Below are 21879 nucleotides of genomic sequence, written 5' to 3' on the forward strand. Positions count from 1 at the left end.
GTTGGGTCTCGAGGGATCATTTGAATGAATGTTATGACAACTGTAGATGTCAGTCCCAGGCTGAAATAGGACTTGGAGCTTCATAGAGAGCTCAGTCACTACCTCCTGCCCCACCTCCTGACTCAGCTGGTCCCTCTCCATCAGGGCTATTACCTGTCATGAGGGCTTTCCCTTACTGTCATCTCCTCTGAAACCCAGGGCAAAGGGTTAGGGTTTTACTACTATTGGCTCACTGATGTCTTACTTAACAAGAGAAATAGAGCAAGCTAAAACATTTTTTTTTGTCTGGGTCATGTTGACCAATATGAATGAATCAAGTTTTGTTGTTGTTGTTATTCAAGTCAAGATATACTCACTATCTGAACATTAAATATACTCCTTATAAATTTGGTTCATCTTAGTTTCCCAGGGAACATCATAAGAATACTTTATAAGAAAGTTCCCAATATACAGATGGGTACCTAATTGCTTTTTTTCATCTTCCAAGTTTAAATACTTATAAATAGTACTTTTAAAATAGCTGAAAAAAATTTTACAAAAGACTATACAGGAAACATATGCTTATTCAATAAATAATGAACATTTTTTTCTAAGTGCCAGGGAAATAATAGTGACTAAGACAGACACAGCCATTGGCCTCGAAGAGTCTTCTCCAGGATCTTGAAAGAATTAAGATTTTGCCAACACCAATGCCTTCTATAAAGAAAACTCATACCAACCATGTTAATCCTAGAGTGGGAGCTCAGTAGTGGTTAAAGATGATGAAGGATGATCAATCCCTCCTGAAACTGACTCAGTTCTCCAGATATGTCACTATTTAAATGCGGCCTACATTTTCCCATCTATTTTAATCAAAGTGAATCTTTGTTTCAGCATATGGGCTGCAAGGTGCATACAGGTACCTTGCTGACAGTGTAAACATTCACTCCTCAGCATACTTAGGATTCAGATGCTGACATTTGTTTTGCTTCGCCTTTTAGGGTGGCATTACAATCCCATAGACAAGGAAAAACAAAGAAGTCTGGGTTGTACTGAAGACACACATTGGCCTAAGAGGCATGAGCAATTGATCACCCATCTACTACATTAATCCCAGGACTTGAAGTTACTGAAGTAAAATTGGGGACTCCTGTGGTCCCAGATGTTTCAGACTCAGATGTCTACTATCCTTTAAGATATTGATCAATAAGTTATAACCTTATGTACCGGAAATTTCCTTAGGACTTCCAATATGGCGACAGAAGTTGAAATTGGTCGAAATCTAACTGTTCAATTAAGTCCACCTAACGATGGCCAAGTACTCTGCTTCAGTAGCACTTGTCTTCTCCATATACCATTCCCTCTTGTACTTTAGGAAACAATTGGGTTAACCAAACAGCAACCCATTACCACCACCATGAATACATACACACACACACACACACACACACACACACACACACACACTTTTCTTCACATGGAAAATTCTTAATTATCCTTAAACGCTCAAACCAAATATCCTTTTCTCAGTTTCCTAGAAGCAGGGCTCCCATAACACTCTGTTCATAATTCTATTTTAAAGTTAATACTCTGTATTTTAAATCATGCATTTACATACAGGTTCCCTAACTAATCAATGAATTCATGAGGATGGGGATTGAACTTTATCTTTATCCACAAGCCTCACAGTATACTTAGAACACAGTAAGTACTTAACAAATACTGCACATTTAAAAATACCTCGTGAAACAGCAGTCAATATATTTATGAATATTTTCTTTTGTGATCAACAATTAAGTTATTGAGACTAAATATTAATCAATTTTTTTCAAAGAGGATGTACCTCAAATTGTTTACATGGGTTACTCCCCTTCCCCCAAAAAATAGTATTGGTGTCAGAGTAAGCTCTGTATTTCACTTTGAACAATTCAGAACTTAGACTTTCTATTTCGTAATAAAAAATACAATAAAGCTGGAGGCTACAACTGCCAAATTTTAATTTTATGATGAGACCCAGGAGAACATGATATATTTCCCATGTCTGGGGACTTTTCTCTTACAAAAGACAGATAATGATAAAGAGATACTACGTTAACTATGAGACCAGGTGCAACAGTGGATTGAAAAGTATGCTCATGTGTTATTGTCACAATCCCCCTTTGCTATGGGTGTCAGAAGTATATAGCATATGCAAACAGCAACATTATCAGTAAAGGAATCTTTAAAATAAGTGAGCACATATACAACCATCAGTCTCTTTTCAAACCTATGTCACCTGCACTAACATACTCCATTTATGAGTCAAATATTTGAACAGGGTGGCTGCTGTAGGGAGCAGTTATAGGGTTAAGCCTCAGACTGACCTGTTGGCAAAGCCAAAAAACAAGTCCCAGCTTAGAGGGCACAGCCCTCTTAGCATAATTAAGTTTGATCTTCTGAGGCTCCCTAGATCTTTCCTGGGTAGCTAGTGGGCTGTGAGAGGTGCAGCAAGTGCTGCGAAAACAAGTGAAACTTACAAGAACATTGTAAATTACCTTATTTACCTCTGACTGTAAAATAAAGGCTCTGCTTTCAGTCTGGATCTGTTCTGTGGTCTCAGCCAGGCACAGAAGATCCACCTAGACCCAGCTTATTCTCTTTGTCTTTTCTTCATCCTTCGCCAGCCCTCCCTCAGGCTCACCAAACCCTTGGCTGTGCTGGCACTGCACAGGCTGCCTTAAATTTTCAAAGCTCATTCTGTTCTTCAAATCTTAGAATTACAACTTCTTAAAAAAAGAATGAAAATATTTGCAAGAGCTACATAAATAATAGATTTTAAAATATCAGGTCCACCTTGTATTACTGAGCCAAGGTCCTTGAAAGCAGGGGTGGGCGGGTGGTTGGGAAGAGATTAAGAATTTCTATGCACATATGCATAACCATGGACACAGACAATAGTATGGTGAAGGCCTGAGGTGAGGGGCAGGTATGGGCCAGAAGGGGTCAACAGGGGAAATGGGGACCTCTGTAATACTTTCAACAATTAAGATAAAAAATACTTTTAAAAAACAAACATATATTGACAGCAGGGCAACCAGCTGAGTCTGAAAGAGCTCGTCATTGGAAACACACATCCCAAGAAGGATTCTATGACATGAAACAAGATTACTGACCATTTCATCTGAAATGGATTGAACCAGAAGGAAACGCAGAAGCAATATGCTAAAGTAGAATCGTGATTGGGTTGTTTTAGCAGCTTAGGCCATGCAACTATTTACTGTAAACCACTCTGGTCAGGGAATCAGAGAATGAATGTTCTAGGAAATATGCTGCAGATTGCAGCATTAGGAGACACTTCATGCCTGTAATATGAAGATGATGCTCGTCCTTTGTGCGTTACAAGGTACAGAACTTGAGGATTACAACCAAGGATTTCTTGCAAGCACTTGAAAAGGGAAATAGCAACTTTATCTACAAACACCACTATTGCCCCAAGCCTCTACTGAAATGGGTTGGCCCTCTGAGTTGGCAAAAATATAAGTAAAGGCCAGAACTTTCCTAACATAATGAGAACTCTGCCTCCCTCTTTCTAGTGTATAAAGCACATGGCGTTCACACTAGCCAGCAGCATGGAAGAGCTGCACCATGGGTAGTTGTTTGAGTTTAATCGTGAATTGTCTGTGACACGGCACTTGCAAAGGGCTGGCTTAAGTCATCTGATACTTGAAAAAGACAGTCTAATGGACCTGCCAAATACTCCTCCTCTTCGATTCTCTAAGCTTGGTACATTTTAAGTCAGATCATCAAGAAGCAATGTACTTGCACCAAATTATCTCAGTTCTCCATAGAAATGCCTTCACTGATTGATGACACAAAGTTTTGCCCTGAGCAAAACTAAGGGTCGATATGGAAACTGTCTCATCAGTGTTTCTATTGTTTTTGTAAAGCTGTAGCCAGGCAGTGTCCCCTATGATTGCAAATAAGAGTTTTAAAAAGGCCCACAGAAATTCACTTCACTTACCTTGATTCCAAGTAAAGGTTTATTTGTGTGTTTGATGCGCAAGCTTTCTTTTGTCTGTAGTGAACATCAGGTAACTGATGAAGTTTCCTTTTAGATGTTTGGAAACTCATAGCTGAATCCATACATCCCTTAACAATTAACTCACCTAGGTTTAATGGCACTATTTTGGGGTAGATTTTTTTAAGATAGCATTATGTCTATTGTAGTCATCAACTACCCATTTTACACGATGCACTTGGAAGCTGCTTTTAATGTTTTGAAAAATTTAGAGGCATACATCTGAGAGTGAATAGCAAAGGAAGCAAAATTCACTGAATATTTTCTTTGTTCCAAGTAGTTTACATATATAACCATAAGTGTTACTCAATAACACATTCTTCTGTTTTAAAGATGAGGTTTAGGTATGTCAAATAACATAATCTATACTACAAAGGTAGTAAGAGTCAGAGCTTATATTTGAACCCAATCTTTTCTGGTTTTGTCCAAAACACATACTCCTATCTATGGCTCCACTATCTATTAAACACTAATTTTTATTTTATTTTTTTCTGCACAGGCTCATCATGTAATAGAATAGACTTTTTTACTTCTTAAGGAGAATTCATTTAGCCATTGATTATACATAGCCTTTCTCAATACTCTTTTCTTGCCACTTAAGAAACTGGAATACATCATGATGAGCATGATGATGCCAAAACAAAACTGCTGGTTCATCATTTGGAGAACAAATACACACTTAATTGCTTGACACTTTATTGAACACAAAGCAAGATTAAACATCACTGCCTTCACGGTACAGAGCTGAAGCAGGAACCCAGGCAGAGGGAGACAGCACAGCTTTCCTTCATGGGGAAAAGGTGCCCCTCGTAGTCCCGTCTTGTTGTGGGAAGACTAACCCATGTTCTGTCGGTTGCCGTAGCCCCTAGGATGGGTGTCCTTCCAGTCATCCCACTCCTGAGCTCGGTCGTGTGTTTGCTCATCATCCACTTTCTCCTTTTGTTTCTGATCTTCCTTTCTCTGAGTTACTCTTTTGACCTCGCATGTTGTCTCGGGTATTCCCTGATCTGGCAATGTTCCACATTTCCCATACTGGTCATACCAGTCGTTCACCGTCATAGATGCCAGACTCGGATAACCAGCTCCAAATACTTTGGCTTGGGTCACATTCCGAGCGAGAATGAAGGGTCTCCCTGTAGGCCTGTCCGGAAGAGAGGAGTGTGAAGTCGATGCCTCTGATGAAGAGCCTCTTCCTCTCAGGATCGTCATCTCCTGGTCGATGCTCTCAATCTCTTCTAAGCTGATAACGATCCACCTTCGGAGGTGGAGGAGGTAATATTCACGAACATTCTCATCATCTACTTGGCCGCTTTCCACGGCAGATTTCATTGCGGACAACCTCTGCTCCACCTCCTTCTTCTGCTTGTATCTCTCTATTTTAGTCTGTCTTTTAGTGGCCATAGCAAGGAGAGTAGGATGGGCCACGGATGAAATAGCAGTGTCATTTTCAGTCGGGTTGTTGTTGGTTTGGGGCAACTCGAACTCTGCCACGTGATAGAATTGGCACTGAGTTAAGTAGTTTACGAAGTGTTCCCGAGCCCACTGCAGATGATCTAGACGCTTTTTGGGGTTGACTTGTTTCATGGCCAGCGCTCCTTGAAGTGCGGGCACCAGCAGGTACTTCAGGTCTGTGGAAGCAATCTCTTCCAAATCTTCGTTTCGGCTGAACAGGTCGAGCTGCGATAACATTTCGGCTGCCTTCTCAAGTTGCGTTAGCCCCTCCGATACCTTCTTTTGGATTATCTTGGAAGTGCTGGGCTCGGCTGTCTCTTCCACTTCATCCAGAAGTTGTTTGCTAGTTTCGAACAGCTCTGGGAGCCGCGGCAGCAGTGACTCTTCTTCTTCCTCTGTGGACATCTTGGGAAAGGGATAAACATTAATTTTTATATTAAGTTTATACTGAGCTTGATTAAGTTAATTAATTAAGTAAATAACTATTCCCCTTTACAGCTTTGTTATGCGGTTAAAATCAAGTCAGGAATGTACTTTGAGAGAATTTTTAAATGATACACAAATGTGATGTTTTATTACCTATTACTCCATTATATTGATCATTGAGAGATTTGAATTACTGTATTAAAATCTAATGGTTGTATGTGAGCATGTAATTATAAATCTTGAGAGCTCCACTATTCACTCTATTAGTGCTCAACAATGATTTTTAATCAACTGGAAAGCTGAAAAGGGCTTTGATAAAAGCCCCTCGAATGTGAAATACTTTACTGAAGTTCATCAACAAATGACATTCTAAATTAAACTTTAGTTCATAAAATTCCTATTCTGATGAAGAAATCATTCTACCACACATATAGCAACTTCTTACAAGCCATATGAAATCATGCATTTGAAAATCCTACAGTGGTTTTCTGACCTGCAAACAGGCATTTCTAAGACGGACAAAAAAACTATCCCTTTTCTGTGTTCTGAGGAATAGCCACAGACTTTATAAAATGATCCATGGTCTCTAAACACAGACAAGAACAGCCGCTTCTCTCTTCATCCCAGCCTGAATCTTCAGCCAATATTAAAGTGCAACCTCATTATGCTTGATCCTATTTCATTAAAGTCTGTCTGTCTGTCTGTCTGTCTGTCTCTCTCTCTCTCTCATTCCAGCTCTTTATCCTTCCAGAAAATGACTTTTGCTATTTCAACTCTGACATTAATTATATTGTTCATGTTGTGTGTTAGCCCTACTTTCTTTGTCTTGTAAGAAAATATTTTAAAACATGCTGCATTAGAAACCATGAATATTTTTCTAAGCATCAACTGCAAGTATCACGCAATGAAAACATCACCATAATGAAAAAAAAATCTGGTGCTACTTCATTATTAAGAAGGTATACAACTTAGGATGGACATTGCAGGCCTGGGCGCTACTTAAAGCTTAATTCCTTTGATAGGACATTTAGCAAACTGTAGATAAAATATTTTATCTATTTTATTTTTAACTCAATGAGCTGCAATAATATCTTATCTCAACCCCTGCCCACAGTTTACCATCACTAGTGGTTGGAGTATTTATTTTACTTTTCATTGTATTTCCAGAGGTCCTTGGCCATTGGCCAAATCAGATATCATATGGTAAGAAATTTCATGGAAGCTCCTGGTGCTCTATAAATATAAATGCAAATAAATTAATATATGGCCCTTAAACCATGGTAGTAAAGACAGTTCCAAGCAGTCACTGATAGTCTATTAGAGAAGTGGTAGAAAGAAAAGTTGGGGTTGCAAAGATGAGAAACACCATCCCTTTCTTAGAGGAGTATCTCTGATCCAAAAGACCAACAAGGAGGGGACTGCCTACTGAGCAAGTTGAGCATGTCTGGGAAACTTCACAGCCCCCTGAAAGCCAATGCAAACACAGAAAAAGTAGCAGGAAAATAAAGAAGCATGTGCGTATATTTGTCAAGTTTCATTGTCAGGAAGCAGAGCCTGAGGCAAAGACTTGGATGCAATCCATAAGAGAGAGAAGGAAGCAGAATGGAGAGGGAGAGAGAACCAAGCCAGGATGTGGTGTCAAGTGAAGTCTGATGTTGGTCTAATGGGTTGGGAATAGGCAAGACTCTAGAACAGTGATGGGCAACCTTTTGAGCTTGGTGTGTCAAACTTCGCCAAAAAACTGAGCATAACTCGGGTAGTGTGTCACTCTGAGGAAAAAACATTATTTCGCAAATGTTTCATCCTCAGGAGCAGCAAATGTTTCATCCTTGGCGTGGCCGCATGTCATCAAAAATGGCTACGCATGTCAGTGCTGACATGCGTGTCATAGGTTTGCCATCACTGCTCTAGAATAAGGGTCAACAGTTTTTGTTTTTTGTTTTTCTGTAAAGGGCCAGATAGTCTTTCCTGCAACTACTCAACCTTGCCATTGTAGATGTAAACAGCCATAGCCAATAAAATAAATGAGCCTGGTTTGTTCTAATAAAATGTTATCTATAAAAAAAGTCAATAACACAGATTTGGAGGAAGAACCATAGTTTGCTGACTGCTTCTCTGGAGTATAAATCATACCACAGAGTAGTGTGCCCCACCCCAGAGGCAAGGAGTTTGGCATTTTGTAGTGTTTATCAATCAGTCATCATTTGTGGAGCTAGGGTGGGGTGGGGGTGGTGCCCAGGCTCCAAGACAAGGTGGTTCCCATCAACCAGGACAGTCGTTCTCAAGCTTCACTGTGAATCAGAATCACTTGGGGCTCTACAAAGGACAGATTTCTGGGCCCCACCCTCGAGGGTCTGATTCAGTAGTTCTGGAGTAGGTTCTGAATCTGTAGTAGTAGCAAGTTTCCAGGTGAAATTAATGTTACCTTTTTGGGAGCCACTCCTTTTGATCAGATGATTCCCCGGAGGAGGGGCAGCTGTGAGCACTTTGCAGCCAACACAACAGCTAGAGGCCTGATGAACTTGTCTGGTACAGAGTAGTTCAGCAGGGCACCAACAGCGTCCAGTGTAATACTTCAAGTGTGCAGTATAGAAAGATACATTTTGAAAAATAAACATCTGAATAAGGAAATGTTTATTCATGCCACATTCTCCTTTTGATGAGGCTGCTCAGTCTTGAAATATCATTGCCTAGCCTATTCTGATCCAACTATTTCTTGACACTGAGTTATAGTTTTCTGAGCATCTTTACTTATTCATATTTGTTTTCTACCATGTGTTTATTGATGCATCCATTGGTATTGGTTAGCATATGAATCTTTGTTAAATTCTAATCTCCTTGAGAGCACAGATCATGTTTTCTCCTAATTTTATAACTATCAAGGGAAGAGAATTCTATCTCTTCATAGCTGTTTTGAATCAATATTTCCCAGGGAAAATGAAAATCATAGTATATGAAAAATAAGAGGTTTTTTTTAGTACCTCCCATAAATTCTACCTTGTTCTTTACCTATATTTCTGTTAGGATAAAACATATTCCCAGACAACTGACATTAGTAGCATAAACAGTGAGCCTCACTAAATTTGTCCTCATATGTATTATGCCCCAAGTAGTAATGCCTTCCCATGAGCACTCTAATTCTGGTTCATAGATTCACTGCAAGGAGACCAAAGCAGGAAAAAATCTTAATTTGTGCATTATGAAGCCAGTTCTCTGAGCTGCCTACAGTTTGAGGGGGAAAATATAGATCACTTTGTCCTGAACTGTGTATCTAAATCTTGATTTATCTTTCTTAATATCCTCAAAGACAAAGCAGAGAAATGTGGCTTGGGGTTGTGACTACTTGACTATTTAAACCAGTTTCTAGAGTGAAATTAAGTCTGGCTAAAGGGCAAGGATTAAGAAAATTATTTCAAACTCAAGTGTTCAGATAATCTCTCTCTCTCTCTCTCTCTCTCTCTCTCTCTCTCTCTCTCTCTCACACACACACACACACACACACACACACACACAGTAAACCAAGGAGTAAGTAGCCAGGAGTGTGGCTCAATTAGTCAGAGCTGATGGAGATTGAAGGGTTGAATAAAATGAAAAGTTATCTACACTAATAAAAGAGAAACATGCAAATTGACTGTACCTCCGCCACGCCAACCAGCCAATCAGGAGAAAGTATGCAAATTAACCCAACCAAGATGGCTGCGGCCATGGAGCGAGCAGGTGGCTTGGGTTTCCCCGGCAATGGAGGAAGCCAAGCTTCCCGCAGCCCTGGCCTGCCCTGGCTTCTGCTCAAGGCTACAAAGTTTCAATTATAGAAGATACATAAATCCAAACAAAAATGGTGGCGGCCACGGAGCTGGAGAGAGCAGGAGGCTTGAGTTGCCCCCGGTGATGGAGGAAGCCAAGCTTCTGCAGCCCTGGCCTCCACTCAAGGCTACAAAGTTTCAATTATAGAAGATAAATAAATCCCAGGTACCAGGGCCTCTGCTTGGGTCACCAGGAGGCGTGGCCAGCCTGCAAACCACCACAGGCCCCTCACCCAGGCCGCCCCACACCCCAAGGAAACCCCCACCCTGATCCGGGACATCCTTTAGGGCAAACCAGCCGGCCCCCACCTGTGCACCAGGCCTCTATCCTATCTAATAAAAGAGTAATATGCAAATTGACCATCACTCCAACACACAAGATGGCTGCCCCCATGTGGACACAAGATGGCCACCACAATATGGCCAGCAGGGGAGGGCAGTTGGGAGGGACCAGGTCTGCAAGGGAGGGCAGTTGGGGCCGATCAAGCCTGCAAGGGAGGGCAGTTAGGGGTGACCAGGCCGGCAGAGGAGGGAAGTTGGGGGCGACCGGGCCTGCAGGGAAGGGCAGTTGGGGGGGACCCAGGCCTGCAGGGGAGGGTAGTTAGGGGCAATCAGGCTGGCAGGGGAGCAGTTAGGCATTGATCAGGTTGGCAGGGGAGTGGTTAGGGGGTGACCAAGCTGGCAGGCAGAAGCGGTTATAGGGGCAATCAGTAAGGCAGGCAGGCGAGCAGTTGGGAGCCAGCAGTCCTGGATTGTTAGAGGGATGTCCCAGATTGGAGAGGGTGCAGGCTGGGCTGAGGGACACAGCCGCCTCATGCACGAATTTCGTGCTTTGGGCCTCTAGTCATATTATATAGATCAACACAATGTAAGCTAACATAGTGAGTTCCAGCCAGAATATTTTAAGCAGCACTGGTAAAGAGTCAAATACCAAGCAAATTAATACCAGCAAAACAAGAGCTGAATCATAAGCCACAGGTAAAGCTAAGATCCAATTTTTTTTTTAACAAAAGAGGAATTAGTATTCAAGAGGTCATAAAAAGAACAAAAAAGGATACAGGTAATGACAAAAAGGAAAGAAAGTAAATATAAGTGGTGTATGCAGTTTTTATCCCTCAGAATATGTAGAGGCATAAATTAAAAATCAAAGGTATTATTTTGTAAGAATGAACTTCAGCATACATATCTTGCAATCAAACTAAACCCCTCTTAGATATATAAGCTAGAGAAACTTACAAATGTACACCAACAGATATGACTAAGAGTGTTCAAAGCAGTGTCATTCATAAAAGTAAACAACTAGAAATAACCCCATACCTTTTTACAGGAGAATGGATATATTGTGCTATATACACATAATAGAATATTATACATCAGGGGAAATAAATGAACTGTAATTACATGTAATAACACAAATGAATCTTAAAAATATAATGCTGAGTGAAGAAAATGAGCCATATAAATCCTGCTTCCACTTAAGCTATAGAAAGCTGCAAGAAAATGCTGTTCCCATCCTAATGACAACAAAAACCAGATGATATACAAGATCATAACTTCTACTGAACCCACCAGGGAGCTGAGGTCATCATAAGGCAACCACAAGAACTGAATTTCCACTAGAGGCAATCCCCTCCAAGGAGAGAAAAGACAGGGACATTATTTTCCCTTTGTTGGAGTGCAAGAAAAATAGGGGGCCACTTCAGAAGAAGGTAGGTAATCAGGTACATGTTAATAAAATCTTAAAGGCCAACTGTAAGCTAGCATGTAAACTTAGAATAACCAGGAGCCCCAGACATAGGGTGGTTCGTACTCACACACCTGCTCTCCTCCACTGGGCTCCCAGAGTGCTCTAAGGAAAGATTAGGGGCAGAACAGGAGACCGGAGAGCTCTCCCTTCAGTGGTGCAGGCACACAGAAGGTGAATAGCTTCTGCTTGGATGCAGGTACAAAACACCTTGCACTTCCCTGGACCATCTCTCACAAAAAGCAAAAACCTCGGCCACTCGGGGAAGGGCACAGGAAAAGAGATAAAAGTAAAATCCATCTCCCTCTGAAGAAAGACTATGACACTCCCCTTCCTGCCACTGCTAACTTTCCCAGGGCATGGTAGAAACAAAGTTGTCTTCCCCAGGCCAGAGAAATGAGAATCTTCATGTCCCAGGGTGCTGCATCAATACAAAGCAGAAGTCTGCGACCCTAGGGGAGGGTCAGGAAATGCTTCTGCCTAGTACCCGCCAGAGATACAGGCAGAGTTTGCTTGATACAAGTAGAATGGGCAGAAACACTGAGACTGTCCTATAGACACGGCCCAGGTGCATAGGTCCTGGCTAAAGTTAAGACTGACCCAGAAGAACCAAAATATCTCCTGGTCCCACAACGAACTTAGTAGCCAGTAACAAGCAATAACAGTCTACCCCTGAGGAAGGGAAACGAGTGTGGAGAGAGACCCTTGCAACATAGTCATACTGAGACTCCTGAAAGCTGAGGGTAGAGCAGGTGCTCAGAGAACAAGCGTCCAGTACTCCAGACCCCACTGGGAAATCAAGGTAATAGCTGTTCACTGATGGAGGAACTTGAAACCTGTGGTACACCGAGAGTAACTATAGCAACAACAAACAGTAACTCAGTTGAACAAGTGACTAGATTGATTCAAACCACCATATTAACAGTCTGAGCAAAGAGAAATACCCATTTCCAGACAAATGCTATCTCCTCCATTCTGTCCTGTCTACAAATAATGCCCCATAGTCAATAACAAATATGAGACAGACAAAAAACTCGGGAAAAAAAAAAAACAACCCGAAGGATTTCCAAGGGATAAAGCAATAATTAGAATCAGATTCAGAGATAATTCAGGTGTTAGTTCTATCAGACAGAGACTTTAAAATAATTATGATTAATATGCTAAAGGATCTAATGGAAAAGTTTTATGACATATGTAAAAAGATGAGGCATTTTAGCAGGGAGATGGAAACTATTAAAAATGTCAAATAGAAAAGCTATAAATAATAATTTGATATCAGAGATAATTCTTTCAACAGACATATCAGTAGACTGCATATAGCTAAGGGAAGAATCCATGAACTTTGGGATAGTTCAATCAAAATTTTCCTAACTTAAGAACAAAGAAGAGAAGGAGAGAGGGACTGGGTGGGGGGGGTGGGGGGGGGAGAGAGAGATGAACCAGAATAGAGTATCCAACGCTGTGGTACAATATCAAATAATCTAACATATGTAGTTGGAGTTCAAGAAAAAAGAAGAACAGACTTCTTGTTAGAAATTTTGTGAGTTAGAAGGTGATGAAACATCGTAATTAAAGTGCTCAAAGGAAAAATACTGTCAACCCAGAATTCTATATTTAGCAAAGTCATACATCATAAAGGAAGGCAAAACAAAGACTATTTTCAGATGAACAAAAGCTAAGACAACATAATGCCAGCAGATCTGAACTGCAATAAATTTTAAACTAAATTCTTAGGCAAAAGGAGGATGGGATCATATGCAAATTTAGAAGTGCATGAAGAAGTGTAAAGCATCAGAAATGGTAAGAATTAGAGTAAATATAAAGTTTTAAATTATTTTTTTCTTACTAACTTTAAAAAAGCATATATAGCAAAAATGTATTACAGGGCTTATAACATAGAATTAAAATGCATGACAATAGTAAAAAAGTTGGGAGGGAAGAAATGAAAGTATTCTGTTATAAGGTTCATATACTCCATGTGAAGTGGTATAATGTAATGTGAAGATACATTATAATGACTTAAAGACATAGTGTACATCTTAGAGCAATCACCAAAAAAATTATAAAAGAGATTTAACTAAAAATACAAGTGGTGGTGAAATAGAATTAAAAAAATGTTCAATTAATCAAGAAAAAAATGTCAGATAAAGCAGAAAAGTGAACAAAAAACAGATAAGACAAAAACAAAGTAAGATGGTATATTTAAAATGAACCAGAAATAATTTCAAAAAATGTAAATTATCTGAATTCTCTAATTTAAATGATAATTCACAGAAACTGAACCATAACATAATAGCATTTTTATAAGCCTCAAAAATGAGTTAAACTAAACAATATCCTTTCTAAGAATGTTATGTCTACATAATTATGGAACTATTTAAATTCTGGATGGGAAAAGTCACAATACATATAACTTCTGGGAAGAGAGAGGCAGCACAGTAGCTGTGGTGAATTGGTGAAATTCTGGTTCTTGAATTGGCTATTGAGTGTACTAGTATACCGTATTAATATGCTTTGACATTCTCAAATATATTACTTGTATTTTGTCATATGTATTAAAGAAAATGCTTTTAAAAAGAAGACTGTTTAAATAACTAAATATAGAAAAGTACCTCAAAGTAAGCTAGACTGATTTTCAAAAGCAAAGGGAGAAAGGGTTTCTAAACTATGCTAAAGTGAGAGATTCCATAAAAATTTATCTCAACAAAAATGTCTTTAAAAAAATATTTTTTAATTGATTTTTTACAGAGAGGAAGAGAGAGGGATAGAGAGTTAGAAACATTGATAAGAGAGAAACATCGATCAGCTGCCTCCTGCACACCTCCTACTGGGGATGTGCCCGCAACCAAGGTACATGTCCTTGACCGGAATCGAACCCAGGACCCTTGAGTCCGCAGGCCAAAGCTCTATCCACTGAGCCAAACTGGTTAGGGCTCAACAAAAATGTCTTGATTATATGTTCTATGTGCAAGATGCTGAGCTATTCATTGGATATAAAATTATGAATAAGACACCATTCCCAACTTGGACAGCTTACAACATAGTGGAGGAGTTCACTATCAAGTCTCTATGTAGGCACAAAGAGAGCGTCAGTGGAAGTACAGATGAAATAAGATTGGCCATATGTTGATAACTTCTGAAACTCTGTGATGGGTGCAAGATGTTCATTATATTATTTTTCTACATCTATATATATTTGAAATTTCTCCTAATGAGAAGTGGGTTTGCTTGTTTTATTTTTTTACAAAAACTATCTGGTTCAGTACTTTTAATACAAAATGGGATGAGAATTGGTGAAATATTGATAAGCAGTGAAAAAAACTAGGTGATAATTTCATGATTCCAAAGTTCCTGACAGGCTAGAACAGTGGTCGGCAAACTCATTAGTCAACAGAGCCAAATATCAACAGTACAATGATTGAAATTTCTTTTGAGAGCCAAATTTTTTAAACTTAAACTATATAGGTAGGTACACTGTTATTAACTTAAATAGGGTACTCCTAAGCTGGCCTTTGCTAAAATCTCAAGGGGCCAAAAGCCGCATGTGGCTCGCGAGCCGCAGTTGAACGACCACTGGGCTAGAACAATGGGCTAAAAAAGAAAGTAAAAATATAATAAAGATGCAAGAAAAAGAAGTAAAAAGCATACACATTGGAAATGAAGAAACTGTCTCTACTTGCAAATGACATGATTGTATATACAGGAAATCTCTCAAAGAAGCTTCAAATAAACTATTAAAACTAATTAGTGAGTGCCCTGGCTGAGTAGCACAGTTGGTTAGAGCATCATCCTGATACAACAAGGTTGTGGATTCAACCTCCCAGCAAGAAGCAAACAATGAATGCATAAATAAGTGGAACAACAAACCAATGCTTCTCCTTTCTCCTCCTCCTCCTTCCCTCCCTCCCTCCCTCTCAATGTAAAAAGCAACAAACTAATCGGTGAGTATCAAGGTTAAAGAATACAATGTCAATCTAAATATTTAATCATATTTCTATATACTAATAGTGAATGATCACAAATTTAAATTTTTGAGTTACCATTTTCAATAGCACCCAAAAAAGGAATATCTGTAAAATCTTACAAATGAATGAGTGCAAAATCTGTATACTAAAACTACAAAACACTGATGAAAGAAATAAAAAAGGATCTAAATAAATGGAATGATCTAACAGTTCACAGATTAGAAGGTTCAAACTGTTAATATACCGATTATCCCCAAACTGATATATAGATTCAATATAATCCTAGGATATATTTTTAGAAATCAACAAACTCACTCTAGAATTCATACAGCTAGGCAAATAAAATAGAATAGTCAAAACATTTTGAAAAAAGAGAACAAAGTTTCACAATTACCTGATTTCCAAACTTACTATAAAACTACAGTCTGATGTGGGAGAGCAGACAGACATAAAAATAAATGGAACACAATAGAGTCTCTAGAATTAGATGCACACATATAATATCAATTTTTCATGAAGGGGCAAAAGTAATTCAGTGGAGAAAGGAAAGTCATTTCAATAAATGTTCCTGAGATGATTATACATATAACAAGGGTAAAAATATTTGTACATGAATCTCAATCCATACCTCTCACCCCATACAAAAATTAACTGAAAATCAATCATGGAAGCCTAAAACTATGCACTTTTAAATATATAAGAGAAAAATCTTGTAGTGAGTTAAACAATAATTTCTTAGATACAACAGCCAAAGCATAGTCCATTAAAGATAACAGTTGAAAAATTATGCTTCATCAAAATTAAGAGCATCTACTCTTCAAAAGACAATAGCTAGGGGTTAGAGAGGTTGTGGAGGCAAAGGAACCCTCATACACTACTAGTGGGAATGTAAACTGGTATGGCCATTATGGAAAACAGTATGGAAGTCCCTGAAAAAAAAATGAGGAATAGAGTTACCATATGACCCAGCAATCACTCTTCTGGATATCTACTAGAAAATTTTGAAAACATTTATTCACAAAGATATAAGTACTCCATTGCTAAGTGCAACATTATGCACAGTGGCCAAGACATGGAAACAACTGTAGTGTCCTTCAATAGATGATTGGATAAAGAAGATGTGGTAGATATGCAGGATGGAATACTACTCAGACATAAGAAAAGATGAAATACTGCCATTTGTGATAATATGGATGGATCTTGAGAATATCATGCTAAGCAAAGTAAGTCAGACAGAAAAGTAAAAAACCATATGATTTCACTCACAAATGGGGTATAAACCTGAAAGCAACAAACAAACAAGACAAACAAAAACTACCAGACACAGAACACAGTGAGGTGGTTACCAGAGGAAAAAGGGGGTGGGGTAGTAAAAGGTAAAGGGGGTGAAATGTATGGTGACAGGAGATTTGACTTTAAGTGTGAACACACAGTACGATATACAGATGATATGTTATAGAAGTGTACACTTGAAACCTATATAATTTTATTAAACAATGTCACCCCAATAAATTTAATAAAAGTTTAAAAAGACAATGTCAAAAAAAAGACAATGTCAGGAGACTAAAAAGACTAGCCAAAGACAGGGAGAAAATATTTTCAAGTCACATTTCTAAAAGCAGGTTAAGAGTCTCTCAACTGGGAAATAGATAAAACTGATTGTAGTATTTGTGCACGATGGAATACTACTCAGCAGTAAAAAGGAACAAACACTTGATAAACGCAACAATATAATTGAATCTTCAATGCATTGTACTAAATGAAACAAGCCATAGTCAAAAGCCTACATATTGCATGATTTCTTTAAATGACATTCTTGCAAAGGCAAAATTATATGAATACAAAACACATCAGTGATTGCCAGACATGGGAACAGGAGACTGGTTGACTACAAAACTACACTAGGAAATATTTTTGAGCAATAAAACTATCATCATGATTGCCGTAGTGGTCACATGATATATAAATTTGTCAAAAGTAGCAGAACTGTACAGTTAATATGCAAATTTTACTGAATGCAAATTATACCTTTTTTAATTTTAGGAGGGTTTAAAATATAATAGCAGTTACTTTAAAATACTTTATTTCTTTTACAAAATACAAAATGAGAAAGATATGGTTCAATATGCATCCATGCAGGGAAAAAAATTATAAATTCAATATGAGTAAACTCCTTGGCATGGCTGTCCAAAAAAGTAAATTCACTTAATAGATATATAGAATTCAAAATAAGGCAAAATACTGTTATTATGTACTATAAAGGTCACATGTTGGGCAGTATTTCGGATCTGTGTCCAGGAAGTAGGAGGAATATGAACCATACCACTATTTACAAATGGAAGAGCTTTTTCCCAGCCAGTGTGAATTCACCATCACTGAAGTTGTTCAAACAGAGAATACTGAGATCAATTTTGAAGTGACTTAATAAGTCAGAACTTTAGGAATTGCTTTCTTCCCAAAAAATATCAATAGGGCCACGAACTACAGAGACATGGGAATATGACAGTGAATAGGTAGATGTGTTTCCAGCCTAGCAATGACCGGGTTAAAGTTATAAAACTACCTACTCTTTTTTTCCAAACTATAAAACTTGTAGTTGAGAAAGTAGAAATGCAGAGAGAAATACTTCCTGATTTATTTTAATTATGTCCAGGAAACCCTCAGATAGCCATGAATATGAGAAGTCAGCCAAATTCTAATTGCCTGCCTATGCCTAGAATTCAGGTCTGTTCTGTTCTGTTTTTGTAACTTTGATACTATATCTGGACTTCCTCAGCATGGTTGCTTATTACCTTACCCTAAATCTTTCTCCAATTAGTATCAGAAATGATTTGAGTACAAAGACCAGAGATTAGCAGTTTATCACTTGCCTGTTTTCAGAGCCTCATATGTACTTGATGGCTTATACAACACAAAGCTGATGATGGCCTTTCCTACAGCTTTACACTCTATGTGGGAGATTTTTCCCATCTATGACACATTTGTTATATTGATATATTTTATATATCAAGCCATGATTTTCTTTTTTGCATATATGAATGCTCTCCTTCAGTAATTTCTTAATCATTCACAATTCATTCCTTCACTTATTAACTAATCACTTGCACATATAGCAAGTGTTTACTTTGGTGTCGCTCAACAAGCTAGGTGTTAGAGGTACAAAAGTGATGATTATTTCACTACAATTTCATTTTACTTTTAAAACTATTTCTGACTATAGAAAAAATGAATTGTGGATTTCTTTCTCAGGCCACTAGCTTTTGTTAGTGTAACACTCACAAACACACATACATCCAACTAAAATGACTTGATCTTCATATTTTCTTGTCACCCCCTTCATGAAAGTTTCTCTAATTTTTAGCCCATAATGATCTCCCCCTTTTGTATTCCCTAAATATATTTCACCATTTGTCTTTCACGTATAACACTTTATAATATCATCTCTTACATTTCTTTGTATGTACCTTCTGAATATTTTTATTAAATGTAAGATAATATAACCATGTGATAATAAGTAATGATGATAAAATATATCATACAAAAGTCATTGTCATGGAAAGCAACAGTCTCTGTCCCCCATTATCTTGCTAGGCACTCCCCAACAAATTGTCCTAGTCTCTAAAGGTAACTGCTTTTTATTTTATTTTTATTTATTTTAAAATATATTTTATTGATTTTTACAGGGAGGAAGGGAGAGGGATAGAGAGCTAGAAACACCGATGAGAGAGAAACATCGACCAGTTGCCTCCTGCACACCCCCTACTGGGGATGTGCCCGCAACCAAGGTACATGACCTTGACTGAAATCAAACCTGGGACCCTTCAGTCCGCAGGCCGATGCTCTATCCACTGAGCCAAACTGGTTTCGGCAGGTAGCTGTGTTTTAAAATTTGTAGATACTAGCACTTCTAGATATTAGCTGTTTTACTTCCTGTTACAAAATTAATGTATTATATCTTGATTCTTGATATGAAAGAATAAATTTTAACTTATTTCACCCAGTTTTCTGCATCCTTAGTCCCCACCCAATTTTTTAAAATTATTAATATTATTATTTTTGCTGTTCTTCTTTCCTCAGCTTTGGAAAGTACAGCTTGACTCTCAATTATGTACAATGAAGATATTACTGCTCTTACCTTTAATTCCACCTCTCCTCCCTCCCAAGGAGAATGCTGATACTATCGAAATCAAATTGATTCACTAGTATTTTACCCCATATTTTGTTAATTCATGCAATACATTTATTTCTTTCACATTTAGATTGCGACTTTTCATAAAATTTCATTTAATTTCCCCAGAAGTTTCTAATTGGCTTTCTTTTCTTCTTAACAAAATATTATCCATTTAATATTGCCAATTTTCAGCCTTCTGACTATTCTTTCTCCTGCTTATAATCCACATCCATTTTATTTTTGAATGAGGAGTGTCTTTACAGAGCCTTCTTTTGCAATTTACAATGACTGTTTTTAGACCTCGGCATAAACTGTCATTACAGGGTATGTTTTAATCATACTCTTTAGTGCCGTATTTTAAAAAATTATCTTTTTCTTGGTTTTCACCAAAATTTCACTAGAGATGCATTATTAAGAAAGGTTACATAGATCTGTCTTAACAAGGCTATAATCCTTGAATGTATGAAATGTTTTATTTTTTTCCTCAAGATAACTTGGCTAGGAATGGAATTCTAGATTCAAAGTAGTTTTTCTTTTGAATATTAAAGCCATCATTCTGATGTCATCTGTCAGCAAGTGTTGCTGAAGAGAATTTCTGCTAATTTGGCTCTCATTCCTTATTGCTGTTGTTTTCTTTTCCTCTCCAGTAGCTTTAAGGTGTTTCTCTTTTTCTTCGATATTTTGAAATTTCATGATGATTTGTCTCAGTGTCTCCATCAGGGCCCCCATAAGAATCAATGGCTGTCAATTTTCAAACTCAGTTGTTGTCCAGGCAAAGTCTTTAACTGGCCCCCACACACAAAGGGCAAAGAGAGACTGAAGAGAGAGGCAGGTTACTGTAGATTGCTAGGTGGTAGGTTTAATAAGCAAAAGAACTTACAAGGCTTGGCTTGGGAGGCTGCAATGAGTTGCTCTCTGAACCTGGTTACCATATCTTAAAAGTTTATATGGAGGCACTCCCCCACACTCCCTCTTAGATGTTATGTACATACCTACACACACAAATATATACATAGACCGTTACTGTCAGTCCCCAGAATAGTCTTGTTTCAGGAATTAATATGCCTATTTCAGTATGATAACATTATTTAACATTAAAACCCCTCTCCTCCTCCATCAGAAAGATGGGTGTTGGTTTACAACCTCGGGAGTTGCTGGCAAGAATTTCAAACTGGCTCTTACATGAAGCGCAAGGAACAGCCTGAAAAGGAGGCAGAGCAGTCCACGTGGGGGGTAGGTGGCAGGTTTAGTCAAGAGGCTTGTCTTCTGTGCCTGCAAGATTAGTAATCTAGGCACCTGCCCAAGAAAACCTTAAGAGTATATTTATCTCAGATTTCTTGTTATTTTAATAGAGTAACATTTTTAAAAGGTTATTTTAATAAAGTAACATTTTTTTAAAAAAAAGAGTATATACAGAGGCCAGTCACACATACCATCACATAGTCTCAGCAATAATCTTACTCTCAGACTGTATCCTTGAAAATGGCTCCAGCTATGGGAACAGCGGCTGGAACATATATATATTCCAGAGACAGGGGAGGGAGTAAGAAGCCTCTGATTGCCTGGGTCCAGCTCTCAGGTTAATTGGCCTTCCCGGGCCTTCTCAATTACCTCTTTCAACAATGGGGTAGCTATTTCTTACATTCTCACCTCATTTTTACCAGCCTTGGATTGTACAGGCTCTTTCAGGAGAGAAGCTAAGAGTGATACAAAAGGTAAGTGTTACTTACCTGATATTAGCAATCTACGCTGGACTTGTTGCAGGTTTAAATGTCAGCAACAGGTGTCTGCCACTAATTTAAGGACAACAGGAGTGCCCAGTCTGGGGTGCAATAGGAGGAGAAACTTTATTCAGAGAAATGCAGTCTCCTGAGGAAACTGAAAATGCTCCCATGGAGACAGAGGGCAGACCCCTTTTTATAGAGAAAGTTCCCGCCCTAGTCCCTGATTGGTCCATTTTTATGTAAATGAGGACTCCAAGTTTGCACAGTCTGATTGGTCCATTTAGCACTGTCCTGATTGGTCAGAATCATGCATGCTGATTGGTTGTTAGGGAGCCATTCTGATTGGTCAGTAAAGATGCAAATGAGGATATAGCTGCACTGTTCTGATTGGACAGGGAAGGTCTCAGCCCATTGGTCAAAATATCATACAGGAACTACTTTATAAGGGTCAGCTCAGACTGCAAGAACACAGTACAGCAGGCAGGCAGCTTAGTCTGTAGCTTTTCTGTGAGAGGCCTCCGTTAGCAATGACTGCTAGACTCTAGTTAGAAATTTTTG

General features: G+C 38.5%; 1 protein-coding gene across 1 annotated transcript; it reads right to left on the minus strand.

The window, feature by feature from the left end:
• Nucleotides 1-4870: 4870 nt before the first annotated feature.
• LOC307108756 (immunoglobulin-binding protein 1-like) lies at nt 4871-5893 on the minus strand (the record flags this gene model as incomplete). Its single annotated transcript, XM_079786921.1, has 1 exon — nt 4871-5893. One exon carries the CDS (start codon nt 5891-5893, stop codon nt 4871-4873), a length of 1023 nt encoding a protein of 340 aa, XP_079643047.1.
• Between the last annotated feature and the right edge of the window lie 15986 nt (nt 5894-21879).

The sequence above is a fragment of the Cnephaeus nilssonii genome (assembly GCF_951640355.1).
Source record: "Cnephaeus nilssonii genome assembly, chromosome: 13".
NCBI classification, from domain to species: domain Eukaryota; kingdom Metazoa; phylum Chordata; class Mammalia; order Chiroptera; family Vespertilionidae; genus Cnephaeus; species Cnephaeus nilssonii.